The following is a 21,207-nucleotide window of genomic DNA, read 5'->3' on the forward strand; positions in this document are numbered from 1 at the left end:
ATGACGTTTCGCCATCACTCATTTCACCCACGGGCTCGCTCCCTCACAGCTATGGCCGCATATGTGTGTCGTAGAGCTTCGGTCACGTGACAGGGCCTGTGGCCAATCCCCGCGCGCTCCGGGGAGCACTTCCGGTGGCGTTTCCTGTCAGTGTTTGTAAACTGAGGAAAAATTGGAAGTGCGACAAAAAAATAATAATCTACAAAACTCCAAAAATCCAAAGGTAAGTGTTCGCTTCCCCCCCCCCAAAAAGCATACCTCCCCGGTTCGCCGCAACATCTGATGATCGGCTACGCGTCTTGTTTTCTAACCGCCGTGGCCGTTGACGGAGGTGTTATTTGGCGGTCGGCGTTGAGCCTGCACCGCACGCCCTGCCTGCCCGCCCGCCTGCCCGGCTGGCTGGCTGGCTGGCTGGCTGGCTGTTGTTGTGTTGCCCGGTGCGCGGGTGCGGGGTTCAGTCGCACAAGAGTTGTACCGAAACCCAACTCCCGGCTAGCTAGCAGGTTAGCCCTTTCCCGTTCCATTCAGCGGGGGCTCCTCGCACGCTTCGCCGTTTTCAGCCCATTGTCTTACCGCCGCCTTCCCCAGCGTGCTCCCCGCGTCGTCCCGCTTCATTATTACGGCTCGTTTGTTCAGAGGAACCGCTCCCCCCCCCAACAAAAACTCGAAGGATCCAACGTTTTTAGGGCTTAAGTCGCTAGCTAAGTTAGCTCACTTGAGCACAAATGCACCATTTTATACAAACGGCCATCGTGTGTTTTTGTTTTTTTCCCCCCAGCGTGACCGTAAACCACACTGTTACAAACGAGAATTACTCTCCACCGAAACGTGTTCTACTTACGGATTTAACTCGGTTAAAGAGAAAAAATGTCGCCGCGCAGTACGTACCAGGCCGGTGGTGTTTGTTTACTATTAACGGTTTTGTGGATGGACTGCAGATGTTCATCTGCTACATCTTCATTCGCAACGCACGTGACGTACATTTTAATACAACAATTAAAAAGCACCTCATGGCACATTAGTCTATGAGCATTGGTTTTCTGTTAATTGTGAACTCATATTTAAAATCTAGAGCTCCCCAGTGGAAATTACTTTACTATTCCCCGCCGTGTTAATGGCAATTCTCTTTTAACTTTAAAGGCCAAAACGCTTCTTGCCATTTTAGTTCTTTTATGTGCTTGATGTTTTAATGGTTTTCTACTGTAGTTTTCTTCTCGCATCGAACCACAAGTTCCACATTTTGGCTAGAAACGTTTATAGCTGTTATTTTTCCACATCTAAAGTTTGCTAAAGCAGCATTACAATTGCTGTCCCACATACTCAAGTATGCAGCAAGTAATGAATATGTTTTATTCCCTCGTTTAGTCTCTCTTTCTAAGGTACTTTATTCATATAGTCCTCTGGCTGTTTAAATAAGTAAAGTCCAACATAAATGGCAACCTACTGGATGTCATGGAACTTTTTTTACTTCAGAATAAGAGGTAAAATATGGATAATGAGAAAAAAATCCGTACGAATGTTTATTGTGTTTTACAAATATTCTCACAATGTCTTCCTCTTATTTTTTTTAACGTTATAATATCCACTTCTGGTATTTCACCATTAATAGACAATGCTTTTGAATTGCACCACAGGTCATTGAGTGATTTATTTCTATTCATCACAATCGTTGTATGGACTTTTGGCTGTTTTTGTTATTGCGGGAGGATTAGTTTGAGCATGACCGTATGTTTAAATACCATTTCAAATCAGAAATGGTCGTGCTACAGAGTCATAGGGCAATTGCAATATCAGTCAAAATAAATGCACATTCATTCCCCGACAATACAGAAAACACATTAGATCATTGCCTGTGTTTCATTTTAAAATGGCGATAATTTCCAATAAGGTAGATCAAATTGTGTTGCGCATTCAAACTACAGCTTCTTTTATATATTTCAGTTTTGACTTAATTTCTACATTTCCTTTTTCACTGTTTCCCTCTTCCCATTGGATGTCATAGCTTTCCTCAATCCGTTTCTTTTGCTTTCTGTCAACCATGGAAACATGCATGCACCCAACCATTTGGGCTTTCTTGCCTGAAAACTGCAAAAATGACCGCTGGACCCAAATTTGTGCTCATACATCCAGATTTGGAGATGGGTGAGATTTATTAAAGCAGTCTGGATGTCCAGCTCCTCATTGCAGCATGTAAGAATGTTAGGCTTATCTTGTCATGCCTCTACTTTCAGGCTTTGGCCCCAGATGATTTGGGTGGGTGTGGTCTCTTCTGTTACCCCTCATCCTAAGTGAAGCCCCCTTCTGTTCCCACAAACACACACGCATTCAAACCACGACGATGACACACCATTCTAACAACTCTGTTCGAGACCATATGAAATGGGTCAGTGGAAGTCTCTTCACCATCATGTTTTTAGTTTGTATTCCCAATCCTAATGCCAGTGCATTTCCCTGTTACTTCCATTACTAAACTCCCATTACTCGACTGCCTCTCATTCCCGTGACTCCTTGTCTCTGTGAGGAGTCCTGCGCCCCCCTCCAACACCCCCACACACTCGTTCTGCTCTGACATGGTGTTTGTGTTGCCAGGCCGGGTTGCTGGGCTGCGAGGCGGTGCTGTCCAGCATGGCCCTGATGCAAGCCAACAACATCCCAGGCCAGAAGAGGATGATGTCACAGTTGGGTCAAGGGCACAGGTCCAGTCCCGACAGCCACCAAACCCACTCGCAGCACAGCCACAACCACCACGGACACCAGGTGCACCACGGTCAACCCCACCACAGCAACATGGGCCACCCTTCAGCCGGGAGCTGTCCACCCCTGGTATGACAGCGAAGGATCAATACGCTTGTTAATGCTGTTATTTTTAACTCTGTTAATTCTTTTGTTTTTATGAACAAAAAAAGTTATAAACCTAAAACTCAGACTTAAGGAAAGTAGCTTCAGTTCTGTGGTTGGACTCAACTATATGAATTTAACCTACATAATTTTTTTAGCATTCATAAGTACTTTCAAAACACGTAATGAATATGTAATAACACACTAACATGTCAATATTAAATGTGTGTATATATATATATATATATATATATATATATATATATAATGTTTTTTAACAATTGTCATTTCTCCCTTGAATGATCTGTTTTTACATCAAGTTACAGTTAATGACAAATACTATCATATTTGCTCACAACTCCGCTATAGAGCGCTAGGAACCGGTTAGTCTCAGTTTCTAAAAGGAGTTGAAGTATTATGCTGTATGTAATCGTTTGTTTGCCGCTGAGTTACAAGCTAGGGGCAATATACGTAACTTACTATCATTTATATCTTCAAAAGCTGATACGAAAAGACGGCGATTATCACTCATCAAGAATGATGGATGGGAAGGACATGCAGGCAAACCAGAATATGCAACCCAAGAAGAAGCACAAGAAATCATCCAGCAAAGTGAAAGTGGAGGTAAAGATAGTTGTAAGCATGCTTACAGTGCAGTGATCCTTATCCGTGCTCTTTCAACTAATTCTTTCTATTGTCCTCAGCATTTAATTCCACAAATCGACATGAGCGATGACAGTTCTTTGAAAATCCAGAAGAACTTCATCTGTGACCACTGCTACGGAGCTTTCCGGAGTAGTTACCACCTCAAGCGACACATTCTTACTCATACAGGTGAGAATCGACTTATGTAGTTTTCATGAGTAGGGAGTTCACATGTCAGCCAGTCACTCCACTTCCATCTACTTTGGTTGAACTACAAAAAAAGTCTTAAACCTCCTTCAATGATATCAAGAACTCAAGTACTATATAGTATGCATGTTTGTAATTCGTTATATAGTAAATGGACTGTGCTTGTACAGCTTCTTTCTAGTCTTCAGACCTGTCAAAGCGCTTTAAAACTACGTGTTGTCGTTCTCCTATTCATATAAAACGCTGACAGGAGCCACAGACAGCTGCCCATCATCAGCTATCATTCAAACCAGTCACACACAGTAGTCACAGTTTCAGAGGAGCAATGTTGGGTTTTCTGCATGTGTGTGCAGCTTTTGGCCATGTGTGTGTGTGTATATATTTATATACTGTATATATGTATCACGCGCTAAACGGTCTCCCGGTCTTGTTCACAGGGGAGAAGCCATTTGCTTGTGATGCGTGCGACATGCGTTTTATTCAGCGCTACCACCTGGACCGACACAAGCGGGTGCACAGCGGGGAGAAGCCGTACCAGTGCGATCGCTGCCATCAGGTGAGCGGGCCGCTGTTTCCGCACCGCGCTTTCCGTCCCCATTTTGTACTTTCGGGTTTCCTGCAGCATCAGCGGATCTGTCCGTTCCCGTCACTGAAACGCGCGTCTTTTGTTTGCCTCCAGAACTTCTCGCGGACGGACCGGCTGCTGAGACACCGCCGCCTATGTACGGTGGGGACGAGCAAAGACGATAGCCAGTTCTCCCAGGACGCATCCAACCACCCGGCTTCCTGGAGCCCCCTACAGCCTTCCAACAACCGCCTGACCGTCTGACCCCGCGCTCCCCACGGAGACCCTACGGACGAGAAAACAGCAGCCTGCAGCTCAGTAATGTCACACGTTAGAGCTCAACAGTACTGTCGGCTGAAAACAGCGTTGCTTAATCACAACCAAACTTTATTTTGCTCTCGCCAGCTCGTCACCAGAGCTCGATAATGGATTTTTATATTTTTTTAATCTACTGTACCATTTACGAACCCAGACAAAAGGGGAAGGACTAATTCACGATTTTGGACAACAGGTCTTGGTACTATGGCAATAACTGAATTAAAAATGCACACGTCTCTTTTTATCTGAAAGGTCGCAGGTATTTTTTTTTTGGGGTATTGCTGCAGAGGGAAATATTTTTGACTGTTGGCCGTCAATCCCGTTGACCCGCAAACAAGCGCAGTGCTGGCCTCTACTCCGTACGGACAGTTCACTGAAGGACACGCATACAGAACTGTGTAGCTTTTCGGCATTCGAGTTCTTCTCATTTTGTGCTACTAATTCTGTACCAGCTACTAATGAGAGAAAGGTCCCAGCAGAGTCGTGGTCCTATTCAATACTAAAGGTGTGTGTGTGTGTGATCACATCTGAAATCAAATTTAATGTCATTTTTTTACAACAGGAAATTTAAAGATGAATCATGCTTATTGTTGGGTCAAATGCAAGCGGCATTTAATTTTTGCTTCATGTAGAAGATCACCTTTTTAAGAAATGGATTTCAAATTATTTGTTAAATGCTTTTCGGTGGCTGTAAAAACTGGATCACAGATGCAACCCTGTTGTTGTTGATGTGTACAAACACACTAAAGTTAACTAGATGCTCCTGAAATGTAAAATGTTCAACTAATGTTGGCATTAGTTATGTTGTGTAGCGGCTGTTGGCTTTCCTCCTCACTGTTCTACCTTGTTTTAAAGGGGTTTGTCCTGACTGTCTATATGTTACTCTGTTCAAATTTTTGTAGGAAGAGCCGGGAATTTTTTTTGATGCCCTTGAAAAAAAAAAAACGTTACTGGGCTTCTTTATTCATTTTAATGACTGGATGTAGAAACCGACTGTGTGTTGAAGAAATTAGAAATGACGGTGCCTCTGTAACAACCCTTTCAATATAAATGAATTGTGTTTACTGTCTTTCTGTTCCCAGAAACCACTATCAATTTTTTTTTTTTTTTTCCTGCTCAGCATTTATAGATTTACGTCCGTTGACACACAATTGAAGTAAAGCCAGCCCTAAAAGTAATTTGGGAGACGTGATGCAGATTAGTCAGATTCAGGTCCCAGATCGATGTGGGTGTTTGAAAGTATTATTGGGTTCATCCACATCCTCCTCAGTGTCATTTCATCTCCAGTTTAACCCTGAGAGTCTTCAGTGAAGATGATGAGCTACGGATAAGAGGACTATAAGCTCCACGTGGTGTTTCGTAAAGTGATAACCCACATTTTCAGGCCTCTATATGAGGAAATCCGACTTTAAACACTGGACTGGAGATGTTAGCTCAATGGTAGAGGGTTGTATTGTAGACTGGTGCTTCTGTTGCTATCAGACTTTTAGATTTTGTGAATGGAGTTTGAGGCCTACCACTGTATTGACTTTTTATGAAGTTAATATATATATATATATATATTTGAATTGTATTAGGGTTAGAAAATAGTATGTATGGGACCTACACTTCAAAGGAAAATCAAAGTATTTACAAAGTTATATTCCTTAGTCTGATGATTTCTTGTGACAACTGAAAATGGGAAGTCATTTTTCAACTTGCTATTAGGAATATAATATTATAAAAGCTTCCATCCTTGCTTTTGTTAGTATAGCAGTCATGATTAGTGTATTTTTTTAATTTTGCATGTATTTGTTGGAGGATCTTCTATACTATTTTGTTTCGGTAAGGAGTCTTTTTTTTTTTTTTTTTTCTTATGTGAGCCCCACCGTTTTGTCATTTCTGGGGTGAAGTGAATTATATTTTGACTCAGTCAATCATTCTGTAGTGAGTGGAGTTTTAGGGCCCCAAGTCTCAATAAAGCTGTTACACTTTTTAAACAAATGTTTGTTCAGATCATTGTGAGACGTTCCAGCTGCCCTCTGCTACACACATTAAATGAGAAATTAAATAACAGAATCTTTTGAACTAGAAATATGTAATGCGCCACTCTTGTCACAAGATGGCAGCAATGACGACACGAGGGGGAATATTATGTAGCACGATGTTAAAAGACAACAAAATGTTCTCCAATGCTGCCAATTATTAACAAGGACTTTACATGACATGCTCTTATTTCCTTCCTTTAAAAGTATGGATGTTATTTCCTGATAATTCAAAACCAACCCCTTTTTGTATTCGTGAACTTAATCCTCACATTTTAATTGCTAACACTGTTTTTTGGTATTAAAATAATACATTTCTCATTAAAACTGAGGATGATGAAATCCCTTTTTAATGGCTCAATCGATATGAAAGCGCCACTAAAGATTGCTGTACAGTCGCATCGTGTTGGTTGTTGGTCAGACCACAAGAGGGAGCTGTCCCCCCAAAAACTGTATGTTCACCGCCTTCCTTCCTTGACAGTAACAAAGAACCGTTACTGTGCAAAGACACGTGGGTCTTTTGTCACCGCTAAAATGGAGGTGACCAACACACCTCGTTCATGTTTGGTAAGTTTCATTCCAGTCTCTAAACTTTCAAGTTTAAGCCTTGTGTTCATTTCTTTGTTACTCAGCCACTGTTTTTGTTTTCAATTCAACCAAATCCAACAATCTTATGTTAAACTACTCAACAGATCAGGAATCAGGAAACATTTATTGCCAAAATATGTCAGACATACAAGGAATTTGTCTTGGCGGTTGGTGCGTGACAGTAGACAGTGTAACAATAGACAACAAGACAGCAGTGCACAAGTAATAAAATAAAGTAAAATGAAATGCTAATGCAATGGGTTAGTAGAATAAGGCTATGGGTTAGTATAAAACAAGAGAATAAAGTTAACGTTAAAAATTTTAAATATTAAAAAAGTAAAAAAATATTAAGCATAAAGTGCACTAGTGAACAAGTGACAAAGTGACGAGTGACGACAAAGTGATAAATGACAGTTAAAGTGGCATGTGCAGTGTGAAGAGGAGTGACCGGTGGAGTGTTAGAGTCAGTCAGTGGGGGACCGGCTCTGTTGATGAGCCCGACTGCCGACGGGAAGAAACTGTTGGTGTGGCGTGAGGTCTTAGTCCTGATGGACCTCAGCCTCCTGCCAGATGTTTACTTTGTCCCAATTAGAGGCGATAAAAACAGCAAACGTGGTTGATATTGAGCCTGTTTTTCCTTGGTCACCCTCCTTTCTAGGGACCTCCTGTCCCCAGTTTGTACAATGTTAGCAAATTGTCACATGTCCAGGACAACTCTCATCCCATGACCTTTCTCAGGATGTCCTCCGCCAGGTTCCCCAGTCTACACCTACACACTCAGCTGTAAGTGCCCGCATGCCGACATCACAATCTTTAATAAAAAGGGGAAGAATGACTTGGTGTGCTGTACATTGCGCCGTCGCTCTTTCTGCGCGTACATCCGTCGTACGCTGGGCGGGTCACACCCATTAGCACCTTCCTCCTTGCTTTTGACTAGTGATTAAAGCATTAAGATAAGGCGGGATGAGATCAGCATCCAGGCTGCTGGGAGTGTGCGCCTTCCCCCGTGGGAGACATCCCCTCCCTCTGCCGCCTGATTTACAGCACCCACAGGCCCCTGGCACTTAACAATGGACCTCTTTAAGTGAGGTAGATGGGGAGGCGACCAGAGAGGGGGAGATAACACTCCATCTCCATACACAAAGTGCAGAAATCATCTCGGATCAGAATCCGACCGGTCGCGGGGGCCCCGAAGTCAACGCGTGGGAGCGTTCGTCTCACCCCCCCATCAGGGAGGACGACAGCTCTGCTTAAGAGGGATCGCCGACTGTCCACCGGCTCACCTCTGCTGTTGGAGGGATGAGAGAGAGAAAAACAGGCCCTGCAAACAGACATTTGGCCCAACGGGCAGTAAATCTGAGTGGACTGTGCACGCCGCATGCTCGAAGGCACGCGGGTCGCTCACAGGTCCACGAAAACAAGCGCTCGGGAGCAGAAACGTTCCGTCTCCTGCAAATGTTTGGACGCCCCCTGATCAAATAAAGCACCGAGCTCCCGGCAAATGATTGAAACCCTCCCGACAATGTCTGCCGCTATCTCCCTCTCCCCGAGGTGTGGGGGAGCCTTTTCATCTCACCGCTTTGATTAATAAGAGGATCGTCGGTTTGGCTGAAAGCAGTGATCTTCACCCCCCCCACCCACACACACCTCCCCCACCACCCACCTCCGCCTCGACATCCATCAGGCCTGCGACAGCCCACCGCTCTGTGTTAATTAGCGTTTATATTTCAGCCGTCTGAGGTGTTCCATGGCCGCCAGCGTGCTGGAGCTCCTCATCATTAAAATTCAAATTCATCCGTATGGGTTACTCCCATTTTCCTGGACACCTCAGTGAACACGACCCCAAACGTTCAGCGAGAGGAACAGGTCGGGTGTTTGCTGCAAGAGGCAATTGAGACAAATGAGTAGAATCCAATTGATGTTAAAGAATTGTAAACACACACACACACGTATGTTTAAACGTTAACCCAACTGAGTCCGCATTGATATAAAACATCAATTTGACTTATCGCACTTGCTCCGTAACTATTTGATATTATATTAAAGAATTGGCCATAAATCTAAAGTTCTCGTCATACAATGAGCAGTTAATGTGTGAAAGCATTACTTATTAATGATTTCCAAATATTGTAATATTCTCTTATACTGGGGGCGATTATTCAGAAATAAATGATGAGGCTGAATCTTGGTCTGCCTTTTAACTAAGAGAACTCTAGCGATATTAAGTTAAAGATTAGCCGGGTCAACTGAGGGGGGGGGTGTGTTAGCTAACGGCGACCATTTCACACTAAATGAAATCTGAAATGGAATAAATGGCCTCCAAAGTGTACAAAGTTGGTGTACTACAGTATTTTGGTTGCCAAAGTCTAATAAATGTATGGAAATTACGGACTGAGACACCTGACTCACAAAAAACATCTTCATCATCAGCCTCACGCTTCTAACTGTCCCATATTCACAGATCCTACCTTTCTAATCAGTGTAGCTCAGCTACATTAATTAGCCTCCGCATGTCGCTTCATGTTTATCACACAGAGGAAGAGAAGCGAGAGCCGTCCCCCGAGTGACTGCTAACAAGGGAAAAGTCAAGTTCGGCCTACTTGTGCGTTTTAATATATTCAAATCAGGAATATTCATAGGTTCTAATGTACAACTAATCTCCATAAAAGTCAGAACTTGAACCTGAATCTTCGGAATCAGCTATTTGCAATTTGGCTCAGTCGTGCCTTTATGGCATGAAGCCGGAGAGATTTGCGATTAGAGAGGACGGGGAAGATGAGGAACCGAATATATACATATATATAAATAATAAATGAATTCAATTTACAGTAGAGTCAGTTTGGTTTGGACACACTTTGTCGTGGATGTCCAATGTGCAATACGGCACTGGACTGCCAGTCATCAGTTCATAAACCTCTGCATCCGTTCAAAAACTGTCCTAATACACAGACGGGAGCCCCGGATACTGTGTGACGGCCTCCTGCTCTACCATGTGAAACTGTACTTATGATCGGCAGATTTATTTAGAAATATATCGTTCAGTGGTGCGGGACCTTGTTGCGCACATTTATTGGGCCACATAAACAGTAATCCACATTCCCTCAGCAGGATGGACGTCCTGGAACATTGCAGACTGAGTAAAAGTATCTTTTCAACAGAGGTGTCGTAAGCCTCGACAGGTCCGGCCTTACGCCTCCCTATTAATCCGGAGCTCTTCGGGACACCTTCGCACCGAGCTGGGGAACAACCAACCAGCCACAACAAGAGTCCATATTTGAGCTTTATAGGCGCTCAATGCTCACTCTCCTGGGGAACGACATTTTTATCTGGGAAGCTATTCATTCCTTTAAAGGTGTAGATTTACAAGAAGCTTTTACTAACAATGTAATTCTGCCAGCCCAAAAAAGAGTTCCCATAAAAGCTGTAATGGAAAGCGCGGAGCCCACATAGACCTCAGCGAAATGGTTAACTCCACACAGGTACGTCTGCCTCAACCTCTTCAAACACACCGCAGAACTATCCGTCATTCCTCTGGGTTTAGAGGGATCGCGTCTGTTAGAGATGAAAAACCTGTTTTCCATATCTTACATGGCACATTGTCAGATGGCATGTGTGTAACCCCAGGTTATCAGGTTCAGCCAAAGGTCTCGGGCTAAATTATGCAATCTCACTTGACAGGGAAAGTCCTGGGATTTCCTCTCTCCCGCTGTATTTTCTGACAATTTTCCATCCGAGCAGACGTCCTCAAGTGTGAAGTGAAAGAGCAAAGAGAGGGATTTAAAATCCAAGCGAAAGGGGGCATGAATTCACTAGGGGTGATGGGACCGAGGCCGAATGCTTTTCACCTCCAGAGGTTTCCATGGGTTAAGGCTGATAACAGGGCCCCGCTCCTCTTGATCTTGTCAGCACAAACTGTCAGGCCGATGGAGAGATAGGCTGCAGACAGATGATGCCGCTGCACGAACGCTGGAGCCGCAGTGATCAGATACAGTAGTCAGACGCCAAAGTGACTCCGGGGCGGTGTGCCGCCGCTGATGATCGGCCATGATGTATATATGTGATTTACTCTGTCGCTCAAGATCTTCTGACCCCGAACGTCAAGCAAAAACCCGCGGAATGAGAGAAGAGCATGAGACAAATGCACATTCCGGTGGCAAGAGCAGCGATGGGAGTAGCTGGGTGCAGACTTGCGCAGTCACAGGCATTTTCCATTTCTCTCTCTCTGCAACGCAATTGATCTCTTTGGCATTAGCAGAATAGTTTGTGTTGCTATTAAAAGCATGTTGGCAATAGACATCCAGCATTTTATACTATCACACGTTTCTCTCTTCACACAAGAAGGTTTCTTCTCCTCTGACGACATCAGGACCACTATACTACAGCGCACCTCCCTACAGGGATGAGATTTTACGATTGCAACCTGACACCGTTTCTGTGTCCTATAAGCGACAAAGCTGTAATTCACTTCAAAGGCAGGAGGCATCAAATCACAGTGCACCCATAAATTAACCTGTCTGCTCTTGGCCAATGAGAAGGAGGCATTAAATCTCCGCTGTCAAGCTGGCGGCCAATGGAAAGACGATGGCAGTAAATCTGTCAAGGGCGCGTCTGTTAACGGTGTTGTGGTGTGGTTGGGGAATCCACGGGGAGGGAGGGGAGAAAGTGAGGAAGAGTAGATGGGAGAGGAAGGAGAGAACAAACGAAGGGTTCAGAGCTGCGCAGCAGAAAATGCTTTTATCTACATTCTTCTGTTCATTTGCAAAAAAAACAGTAAAGCATTTACAGAGGATTTTTTTTTACCCCCAGCAAAACAAGACCAAATGTGACCATTAAAAAAAGGAAAAAAACAGACGTGTTTTCCTAATGGACACAGAGGCAGAAACACTCATGAAGCTTTTGCCGTTGACTGTACGCAGTGCATCACTTTGAGACCAAAACCCCCCGTGCTGACCGTTTGATAACCCAAGTAACCTTGGGCTGTTACGACACAGCACACCGCCAGCATCTGCACGCTGCCCTCTGGATTGCAGGAAGAGACAAGTCAAGCACATCCGGAAACCAGATGTGCCCCAGTTGTGCAGCTTGTGCAGGATGATGGAGCTGCCCCTTCGGCACAAAGCAAAGCCCCGAAGCAGCCACCGTTTTGCAATCTGAGCGCAAAAAAAACATGTTCATGCTGCACCTAACCTGCACCGCCTTTAACCACAGAATATTTCCCCATCCACCATCCCTCTTCCAAAGCACGCGTAGGGTAAAGAGTAATGCACAGCAGAGGGAAAACACATCAGGTAGAATATCTCCCCCCCGATTAACGATGCCCTTGGTGGTGCGCTTTCGTTATCAAAGTTGAACATTTTCATGTGCTAAATCTTACGGGTATCATGAAGTAACTGGTGGAGGAACGGCAACGCTCGTCCAAAGCGGGCAGAGAAAGTATTTTCCTTAACAAAGCCCACGATCTCTTGTTTCACCAACCGCTAACGACATACAATAAAGCAGCCACGTTTCTGGTGACATTTTTATCCTACAACAACCACAAAAAAACCTAAACATTAACATCAGAATTTACAGTCATCTTATGTCATTACTATGAATGCTTTTTTTTTTTTATTTCTCTTCAGAAACATAAACATTGCGTTGAGTTATTGCAAAGGCAGGCAACGGTGCATTGGTGGAGGTGTTGTTTTTGGCCGGCTCTTCCTGTAGTGGTCATGATTCTCTATGGCGACCCATAAACCGAGCCAGAGAGGCCAAACTGGAGCCATAAAGCACGTCACACCGCCAAGATGCTGCCGGGGCGAGAGGAGCAGGACCGGGCCCACACCTCCTCCCTGCGCGCACGCATATGAGATCTGAGACGCACTCCATCCTCACAGACAGACGGAGGACTCCGTGGTGAATGGTGGGGGGTCGACTTAATTTTGAAAAATCTAGTAAATGCAGCTCAGCGAAGAGCAATGGGCGGGATGGCCGCACATTGTTTTCCAAACATTATGTTAATATCATCGCGTTAAATCTAAGCATAATCTACTTGACGGGGAGTGAGAAAGCAGTACATGTGAAACGGCCTAGTTAATTTTAATACACTAGGTCATTAAACATCATGTTGGTCTTGGCCTTTGACCTGCTCGGACAATATAATGACGCTTCCTTTAAAATGTTTACTGTGCCGCATCCAACATTCTGTCATTGGTTCCCGCCGGTAATGTTACTCTCTATCAGGGGAAGCCATTGGACGGGTGCTCAGGCCCATTGACTTTGACATAAAGACTCTGTAAGCTTACTGATGATGACGATTTATTGACTCTAATTCACACAATCCACTCACACACATACACGCAAGAGAACGAGCGTTTCACTGTATGCATCCATCAATTACAAGCTCCAGCACACACGTCTATGACAATTTTACTGCGTGTTATGTACAGCATGTCGAGCCACGGCGTTCCAAGCTGTTATACTCATGCCTGTATAATTATTATAAATTACCTCGCTGTTTTTTCTTTAGGATGGAGCAACTGTAATTAGCGGATGAACAGGAAGTCACTGCGCCCCCCGACGGCGGTGCAGAACCTTCTAGACGAAAAGCGAGGCTCCGGACAGGCACCCTGGATGGGATCCGGTTTAACAGCCTCCCTGCTCCCACAGGGCCGTCGCCCGGATGTCACCTAATCACGTTTATTGTCGTCTACTTCTGCTAAACTCGTCCTGTTAACCTTCATGTTTCCCTCTGCCTCACTGTAACCACACACGGAGACATAAGCTCCTCGTTACGCCGCCAAAACTAGTGCGATAACAGTAAACCGGCGCAATAATTGAGTCCATTTATAATGATTACCTTTCCCTTTCTTTCTGCTCCCTCTCCAGTAAAACACTTTGGAAGTATCAACATGGCCTCCATTCACGCGGTCTCTGCAGCAATAAAGGGCCACAGATTCAGGGGCCGAATCAACGAGAAGCAAAGCCAAGACAACAGGTCCACAGGTCAGAGTTAATAACACTTTCATTGGCTTTTCATTGACGTGACATTGCTTCCTCTCTGTTACATAAAGACATGAACCCACGCGCATGCATCCAAGCACAAATACACACATTTTGTTGCCTTTTTGTTATGAGCTGTTGTCATTTAACTGGCATTGATACACAACGTGTAAAGCGCTGTTCACCCGGCTAAGAGTAACTACAATGTAATTTACTTTTATTTATTTTTAAACGCTTCACAAACCCAACAGAAGTAGCAGATTAAATTGGATGCCTTGAATAGCTGGACTGTTTTCCTATGAAATACTTTTTATCTTTATCTTTTCATGTTTGAGATAAGGAGCCCCGTCCACTTTCACTGGAGGCTGTAACTGATTATTTGACAGTAGAAGTGTGAAATCTCCGGTCTGCCGAACATGAGGGTGCGATACTTTGATTTACATTCCTTATTCTCAAAATCCCACTGTGTGATCTTTTCCACACGCTACCAAAAACAAATAAATCAAGTAAGTTCACTTCTCACTTTGATGCCAAGTGACTCATTCAGATATAAAGAGGAAGAAAAAGGATAAAGGGAAATGTATTATTTATGCCATTTTGTAAAGATATCTACAGTAGCTTACTGATCTTTTACTCAGGCCAATAGACGCGCCAAAGCATCATCATTGTCCAGAAAAGGGAGGAGACATCTTTAATTCCTACTTAAAATGAAGCGTGGTTGGGTCTGTACAGTACACATAAAGCTCTCCCATCAAAAGTACCTTCAAGTGATCATCATGAGAGCACAGCTAGCTACATTTCTAGTCCTGTTATATGCATCAGGTACCAACATGATGTAGTGGCCTCTCTCTCGCATCCATTTCTCTCAACACTGTACCCTTCATTTGCATCACAATGAGTGAGAGGTTGGTGCTCAATGGCGGAGGTGCACACAACGAAGCCCACAACTCATGTGGCTCTGTACAGAGCAGAAATCCATCATGTAAGACTCCATAAAACTCATCCGCACGTCGTAGAAACACAGTAGAGCGTAAGTTTCCGATCGCCGCGGTGTGAATGAGTCTCCTCCCCCTCTTTTCCTTCTTGTCGACAGTATTTATGTGCCTCGGCCTCGCAGTTTGCTGCAGACGCCAGGAGATGGAGCACTTGCTCAAGAGTCTCTGGTTGTAGGGGACATCCTGAAGAACAAAGAACGGCATGGCAGCTCTGACAAACCCGCCGCATTTACAGATCACAGCACAATGTTTCTAATACCCAAAAGGTCGAGGCTTCACGTCAACAACGCAATTCTAAAATGAATGCTGAAGTCTTCGATGTTCATCACACGGCAGGTAGAGCTTCACATATCACAGCTGTTCACATTTTGGTGTCAACAAATATTTATTATAAGTATCTTTATCATTTATCCGAGTATAAATGTAAAAGATCCAAAATATATTGACAACACACCTTTGTTATTATTGGTATGACTACAGTACAAGTTGTTCTCCTTATTTAAATCACAACAATCATGTAATTGAAAGACAGACAGTGCTTCAATACTTTGTAAAGTAAGATGACGATGCTGTCAAATGGGATACACTTTGCTCAAGGATACACAAGGAATGTGGCAACAGGCTTCGATGACGTTTAGACGTGAGACCAATTCACTGGCTTAATTAACACCCAGAGGCCTTAATGAAAAGAACCAACCAATAAGGCAGTGATGGAATGTACGACATCATCATCATCATCATCATCATACACACAAAAAAAACAAATATTGGAAATTAAAAAAACGTTGTCAAGCGGTGACTGTATCAGCCAGCCGTACTCCTCACAGCTTTAATTGAAGGAGTGGAAATCAGAGGAAATGGAGTATGCGGATCAGTGCCACGAGGACTGGGCTGAACTGCGACCCACTGGTAGACTGGTGCGGACAGGACTTTATCGCAGGAGCGACCACTTGATCTGTTCTTTGGCAGACTGAAGAACCTGCGGATGGCAACAAGGTTTGACCGAGCAGATCACTCAAATGACAAAACCTCCAGATTCAAAGCATTTCTCACTGCGACAGAGGCTAAGACGACTGCTAGCTGCTAATAAAGCTAACAATAAAAAATAGAGAAACTCACACTGCAACATCTAATTAATCATCTTAACTCATTAAATGAAAAGGATAATCATAACCATTAAGAATGGGGACTTGGGACAGGCATTAATCACAGCTAGATGAAGGATGGAGGTGGCCCGTCTCAGGCCTCTTAAATGACTAAATTAATCACGAGGAGCTCTGACAAGACTCATGTAAGAAGTAAAAGATCCACTGTTGGCTTCCAACTCATTTCTAAAGGAAAACCTTTAATCGTGTGCACAGTTAGTCATAGAACGTATTGTAATACATTGAAGGGCGTACTTTAATCTACTACTTTAGTCTACTGCACTTTTTCAGAAAGTAATATTGGACCTCTTCAGAGATATGTCTTGGGTATTATTGTTGGATAATCAATATCCCTTTGGAAACATCTTAAACATTGTTTAAATGCTGTGTTATTCACATATTATTAATTTAGGCAGATGGATGACACCTTTAAAAATCGTATCAAATGCACTCTATTTCACACTCTGTAAGGCAACATGTTTTATTTTACAATGTTTATTTTGCCATGGTGATTATAAAAACAAAAGTCAAAAGCTCTTGTTCAGTATCATACCATGGGTAAGTTTATTAAAGTTTATTAAATTTATATATATCTATATAAAAATAACTGTGTTAAATCACATAGATCTGCATATTCTGATATTCAGATTCAGTTATTCCTGAAACTTTAATATATATATATATATATATATATATATATATATATATATGTGTGCTTTAGTGTTGAAGTATACATTCAGGGAGACAAAGTGTACCAAAAGTAGGAAAGAATGAAGTGTCTTATAGAATAGTCAGGCCACCACCTGCCTCGTGAACAGCTTTGTATTTAGAATCAATATTTTATTTAATTGATAGTTTAAGTTCGGCCATCCATCTCGTCGTGTCATGTTGTGTCAGAATTGAGGGAAAGTGTGATTGTGTTTAGTTCTCCTTTACGTAGAGTAATCGGACTCAAGCCCTTCGAGGATTTTGTGCCTGTAATAACTTTGCCCCCACCCTCGGTACAAGAATCCCGCCCCCGAATCTATGACAACTTGGACTTGCATGACAGAGAGAGTAGGAGTAGTAGTAGAGTAGGAGCAGAGGAGGAGGATGCTATAACAATGCCCTTGTAGTCATAGGTTCTGAATTAATGAGCTTTAACAGTCAATAATGTAATGGAGCTTTCAAACTTTATAGCAGAGAGAGATGCAAGGATGGATTTTCTCACCTGGGTGACTGTCTGCTCTGTCAAAGGCACATCATCCCCCTGCAGGAGCAATTATGTTATGTTTATATGAGACATAACCAACATGAAATGTAAAGGCATGTGAAAAGAGAGAGCTGCTTACTCTGAGAGCCACGCGGTGCACAACTTGCTGTGGGTCACTCTCCAGAATCACCCTGCAGTAGGCAGCAAAGCGACAGAGCAGCAATTATTAATCCCACAGTAAGATGCTGTACTTAGATTTGCTATTTTTCACATTAATTCAATTAAACCTTTATGGTGCTGAATGTGCAGTTTGTGCATACCCTCCATCTACAATTTCATCCACAGCCAAGAAGAGCCCCTCCATATTCTCCAACAAAGCCCTTCTCTCTACGTTCTTCCTACAGAGTAAGAAAAAAACATACATGTAAACTATCAAAAAAAATCAAATATTGTTTTATTGAAGTTTTACAGAAACACAGCTGTCAAAACTTACCTCAACATCTGACTGAGCGAATCAAAAAGGCAGTTTAGAACTGCCATGAGCATAAGCTGTTGAGAAAAAAAGAAAATATTAGACTCGGTTCAGGTCTGTTGAGCCCACATCGTTTGTCTTTCATGTGGGAGAAAATCATTATGGAAATAACATGTGTAATTGCTTGTTATGGTTTTCACAATATGCATTTGGACCTTAAGGCACATCATTTATTGAGTTCTCTACCTAAGCCGAAGCTCTCCGTCTGTACAGACTCTTAATTAGTATCTTTCTAAATAAAAGTCACATCAGGAGATTAATCAGCAGATTAAATGACACCCTATTTCACAATGGATGAAGTTCGTTTTATTACTTGTAAAACATAGAAATATAACTACATCCGTGTATTCCACAATACTGGTTATCCAAATAATCCCAAAAGCTGAGCCTCGAAGAAACACTGTTTAACACCAAAAAGGTGAATACATTTGCCAGTTAGGTCAAAGCATCTCTGATCAACTTAATCGGGTAATTATGCAATTGAGAACATTTTCACAAAAATAATCTGTTTGATTGGTCAATTACTTATTTGTATTTATTTATCATCTAATAACTACAGCAATCAATGTCATGCTGAATTAGAGAAAACAACATAATAAATCCACCACCAGCCATATTACATAGAAGTTTGAAACAAGTCCAGATGAGAAACCACAGCTGATAACATTTCATTTTGACAATAAACCACAGTTGGTAAGGTAGAATTAATATAATCACTTTAAGATGTAAAATGGGCTACTCAAAACAAATATACCCTATAAAGAGACTGCACGAGTCAGTAAATATTTTTAAATGTTTTAAGTGTTAAAAGATCATTGAATTGGGGAAACTATCAACCGTCACAAATTACAGTTTTAGCTGATACGATTCAAACCATAACAGCATTTGCAAGAGACATGGTGGGATTTTACAAGAATTGGTTTACAAGTCTTGCTTGATAATAGATCATGATAAAATCCCAAAATTAGGCTTACCTCATTTTCATGAGAACTTCCGATTACATAAAAGAAAAGGTCAATGTTGCTCTTGTAGACAACAGTGAGGCCTTCGAGTAAAGCGATCTCACCTAAGGACACACAAAAATCAAACCAACGGATGTCATAAGATGTACGGAGGCCGGAAAATGATCATCTTTAATAAATGTGTCTTACTGTCCGTCCTGTGGGTTTTGTTGAATATGTTCTTCTCCAACGCCTTCTGCTCTTTCACCGATGGGTATCCATCACCATAATACTGTGGATGAAGTCAAAGTGAAGACGTTATTACATGTTGCCATCTTAACTTATGACTGAAGGCAAACTTTAAATTAATAGGTTTCCATTTGGATTAAAAGAAAAAGTCTTGAAATATTAAACATTTTCAACAAATGTAATACAAATACCATAAGCGCATGACTCAATTGTTAAATACTTTCCAACTTCCCCAATCGGTGTGTTTGACACGGAGCAGATTAAGCTATAACAAACACGCATTTACCACGTCGTGTGCCGATAACCCCCATTCTACTATTCTACATTATAAACAACTGTTTTAATGTGTATTTTACCCCAGTAAATAAGCCACATTGCACTGCACACATGAATAATGCATGTACAAATATGAAAAGAGCGTAGAACAAAAGTATAGTAAATAAAACATAAGTATAGTTACTTTAGTTACATATGAACCCTGTGAGACTTTTAGTGGGAATGAGGGTTGGAAAAGGGTAAATGGAATGCTAATGTAAAAAAAAAAAGGTGTTGGTTTTTGCGTTTAGGTGAATTGGTTGAAAAGAAAAACATAAATTCTCCCCAGGCGGATCCTTTAAAGCAGTTGGCTCAGGAGCAAATGCTGAAGACAAGTTTAACCAAGTTAATGATGGTAATGTGGTTGTACTATTATCTAATGTTATATCTTACCTTGGCATACAGCCTGTCTCCATCGTTGTCCAGAATCAGAACTGCTTTGACGGTGTACAAGGACGGTCCCTGTTAAGACAATGTAAGCACCGACTCAATTCCCCAGAGCATTACTGATCAAACGTAGAAATGTCAACAACAAATGTAAATGAAAAGTTAGCATGTCATCAAACTTCGTCAGGACCGCGCTGGGTGCACCAACATTAAGTGGATGAAAACGCAAAACCTCAATATATATTACAAATAGCCATAACAACTGCTCAATCGCGATGTCATAAGGAAGACATGACACTTCCACATCATCGACAAACACACGAAGCTAACCGCTCTGAGGGCAAGCTAGCTGGTTAGCCAACACAGTGGACCCGTTTACTTTAGTTAGCTCTCGAATTAACTCAATAACTAGATAATCATATTCCATTAAATGTCGAGGAGCAACCACATGTAGTAATACAAATAAGTTATAATTAAAAGCTTGAATGACACATGTAATGTACCAAATGAATTCAGGCGATAACATTACCAGTATTGGAGAATGCATCTTCTCTCTCGTTAGCAAACTAGCTAGCTAGCAGACAACTGCTGCGCCGCGGCCACGTCACGGCTTTGGTGAATAAAGCTCCTTCTCATTGGCTGATACAAAGCCTGCGTTTTGTTCAGTGGGGCAAAGAGCTGCTCGAGAGCACAACCCGGAAACAACACTCATTAAATGTATTCCAGTTAAACTCACCAGTACCTGCAACGCATTATGGAAAAGTTGAAACTTGATAATCTCACGTCTTTCAAGTAAAGTCCAATGTCGTGGGTTCTTCTCCACAAACTATATATGTGTGTTATTCTGTGTTCTGCTGGCGTATTGTAGATTAAGTTTACAACTGTGCACCCACCCATTTACTTACTACTTTTCTTTTTCGTTTTATGAAAATGTATTGTGTATTTCCACGATCTAGATCCCGACCAACGGTGCCAATGTCAGTCGCTTTCTAAATATTTTCATCAACGACGTTAGGCCATTGAAGTTGTTGTCAGAGTTCCAATCTCTACCAAGGTCCACATCAATCATCATTTTTTTCTAACTGTTAATTTACAAGGCTGGCTTTCTTGTACCCATCAACATCTTTTTTTCGGGATCCTCCTACATCTAACCGACCCAAATCATCATAGCTGCCACTTCTGGGAAGCACTTGGAAACCCGGGCTGATGGGGATTTCCCTGTATCACACCATGAATTACATCAGCTGTTTGGCCTTACTGTAAGATATTTTTAGGCTTGAGTTTG

The 21,207-nt window shown here is 42.4% G+C and overlaps 2 protein-coding genes across 3 annotated transcripts; one reads left to right on the plus strand and one right to left on the minus strand.

Moving 5' to 3' along the window:
• The first annotated feature begins 50 nt into the window (after nucleotides 1-50).
• Nucleotides 51-6,556, plus strand: znf740b (zinc finger protein 740b). 2 transcript variants are annotated; one of them, XM_040193883.2, is made up of 7 exons: nucleotides 51-223; nucleotides 2,232-2,383; nucleotides 2,590-2,823; nucleotides 3,340-3,462; nucleotides 3,543-3,672; nucleotides 4,128-4,246; nucleotides 4,370-6,556. In XM_040193883.2, the coding sequence occupies exons 2-7, from the start codon at nucleotides 2,339-2,341 to the stop codon at nucleotides 4,517-4,519; spliced, it is 801 nt and encodes a 266-aa protein (XP_040049817.1). In that variant the 5' UTR covers nucleotides 51-223; nucleotides 2,232-2,338; the 3' UTR covers nucleotides 4,520-6,556. The 2 variants fall into 2 exon arrangements, with proteins under 2 accessions (XP_040049817.1, XP_040049819.1); XM_040193885.2 differs by lacking the exon at nucleotides 2,232-2,383.
• Nucleotides 6,557-15,527: 8,971 nt separating this feature from the next.
• Nucleotides 15,528-20,576, minus strand: copz1 (COPI coat complex subunit zeta 1). The gene is made up of 9 exons (XM_040192683.2): nucleotides 20,452-20,576; nucleotides 19,929-19,997; nucleotides 19,182-19,263; nucleotides 19,005-19,096; nucleotides 17,992-18,047; nucleotides 17,819-17,896; nucleotides 17,638-17,689; nucleotides 17,517-17,555; nucleotides 15,528-16,140 (listed from the first exon to the last, which is right to left on the minus strand). The coding sequence occupies exons 1-9, from the start codon at nucleotides 20,467-20,469 to the stop codon at nucleotides 16,093-16,095; spliced, it is 534 nt and encodes a 177-aa protein (XP_040048617.1). The 5' UTR covers nucleotides 20,470-20,576; the 3' UTR covers nucleotides 15,528-16,092.
• Nucleotides 20,577-21,207: the final 631 nt, after the last annotated feature.

The sequence above is a fragment of the Gasterosteus aculeatus genome, chromosome 2 (genome assembly GCF_964276395.1).
Source record: "Gasterosteus aculeatus chromosome 2, fGasAcu3.hap1.1, whole genome shotgun sequence".
NCBI classification, from domain to species: Eukaryota; Metazoa; Chordata; class Actinopteri; order Perciformes; family Gasterosteidae; genus Gasterosteus; species Gasterosteus aculeatus.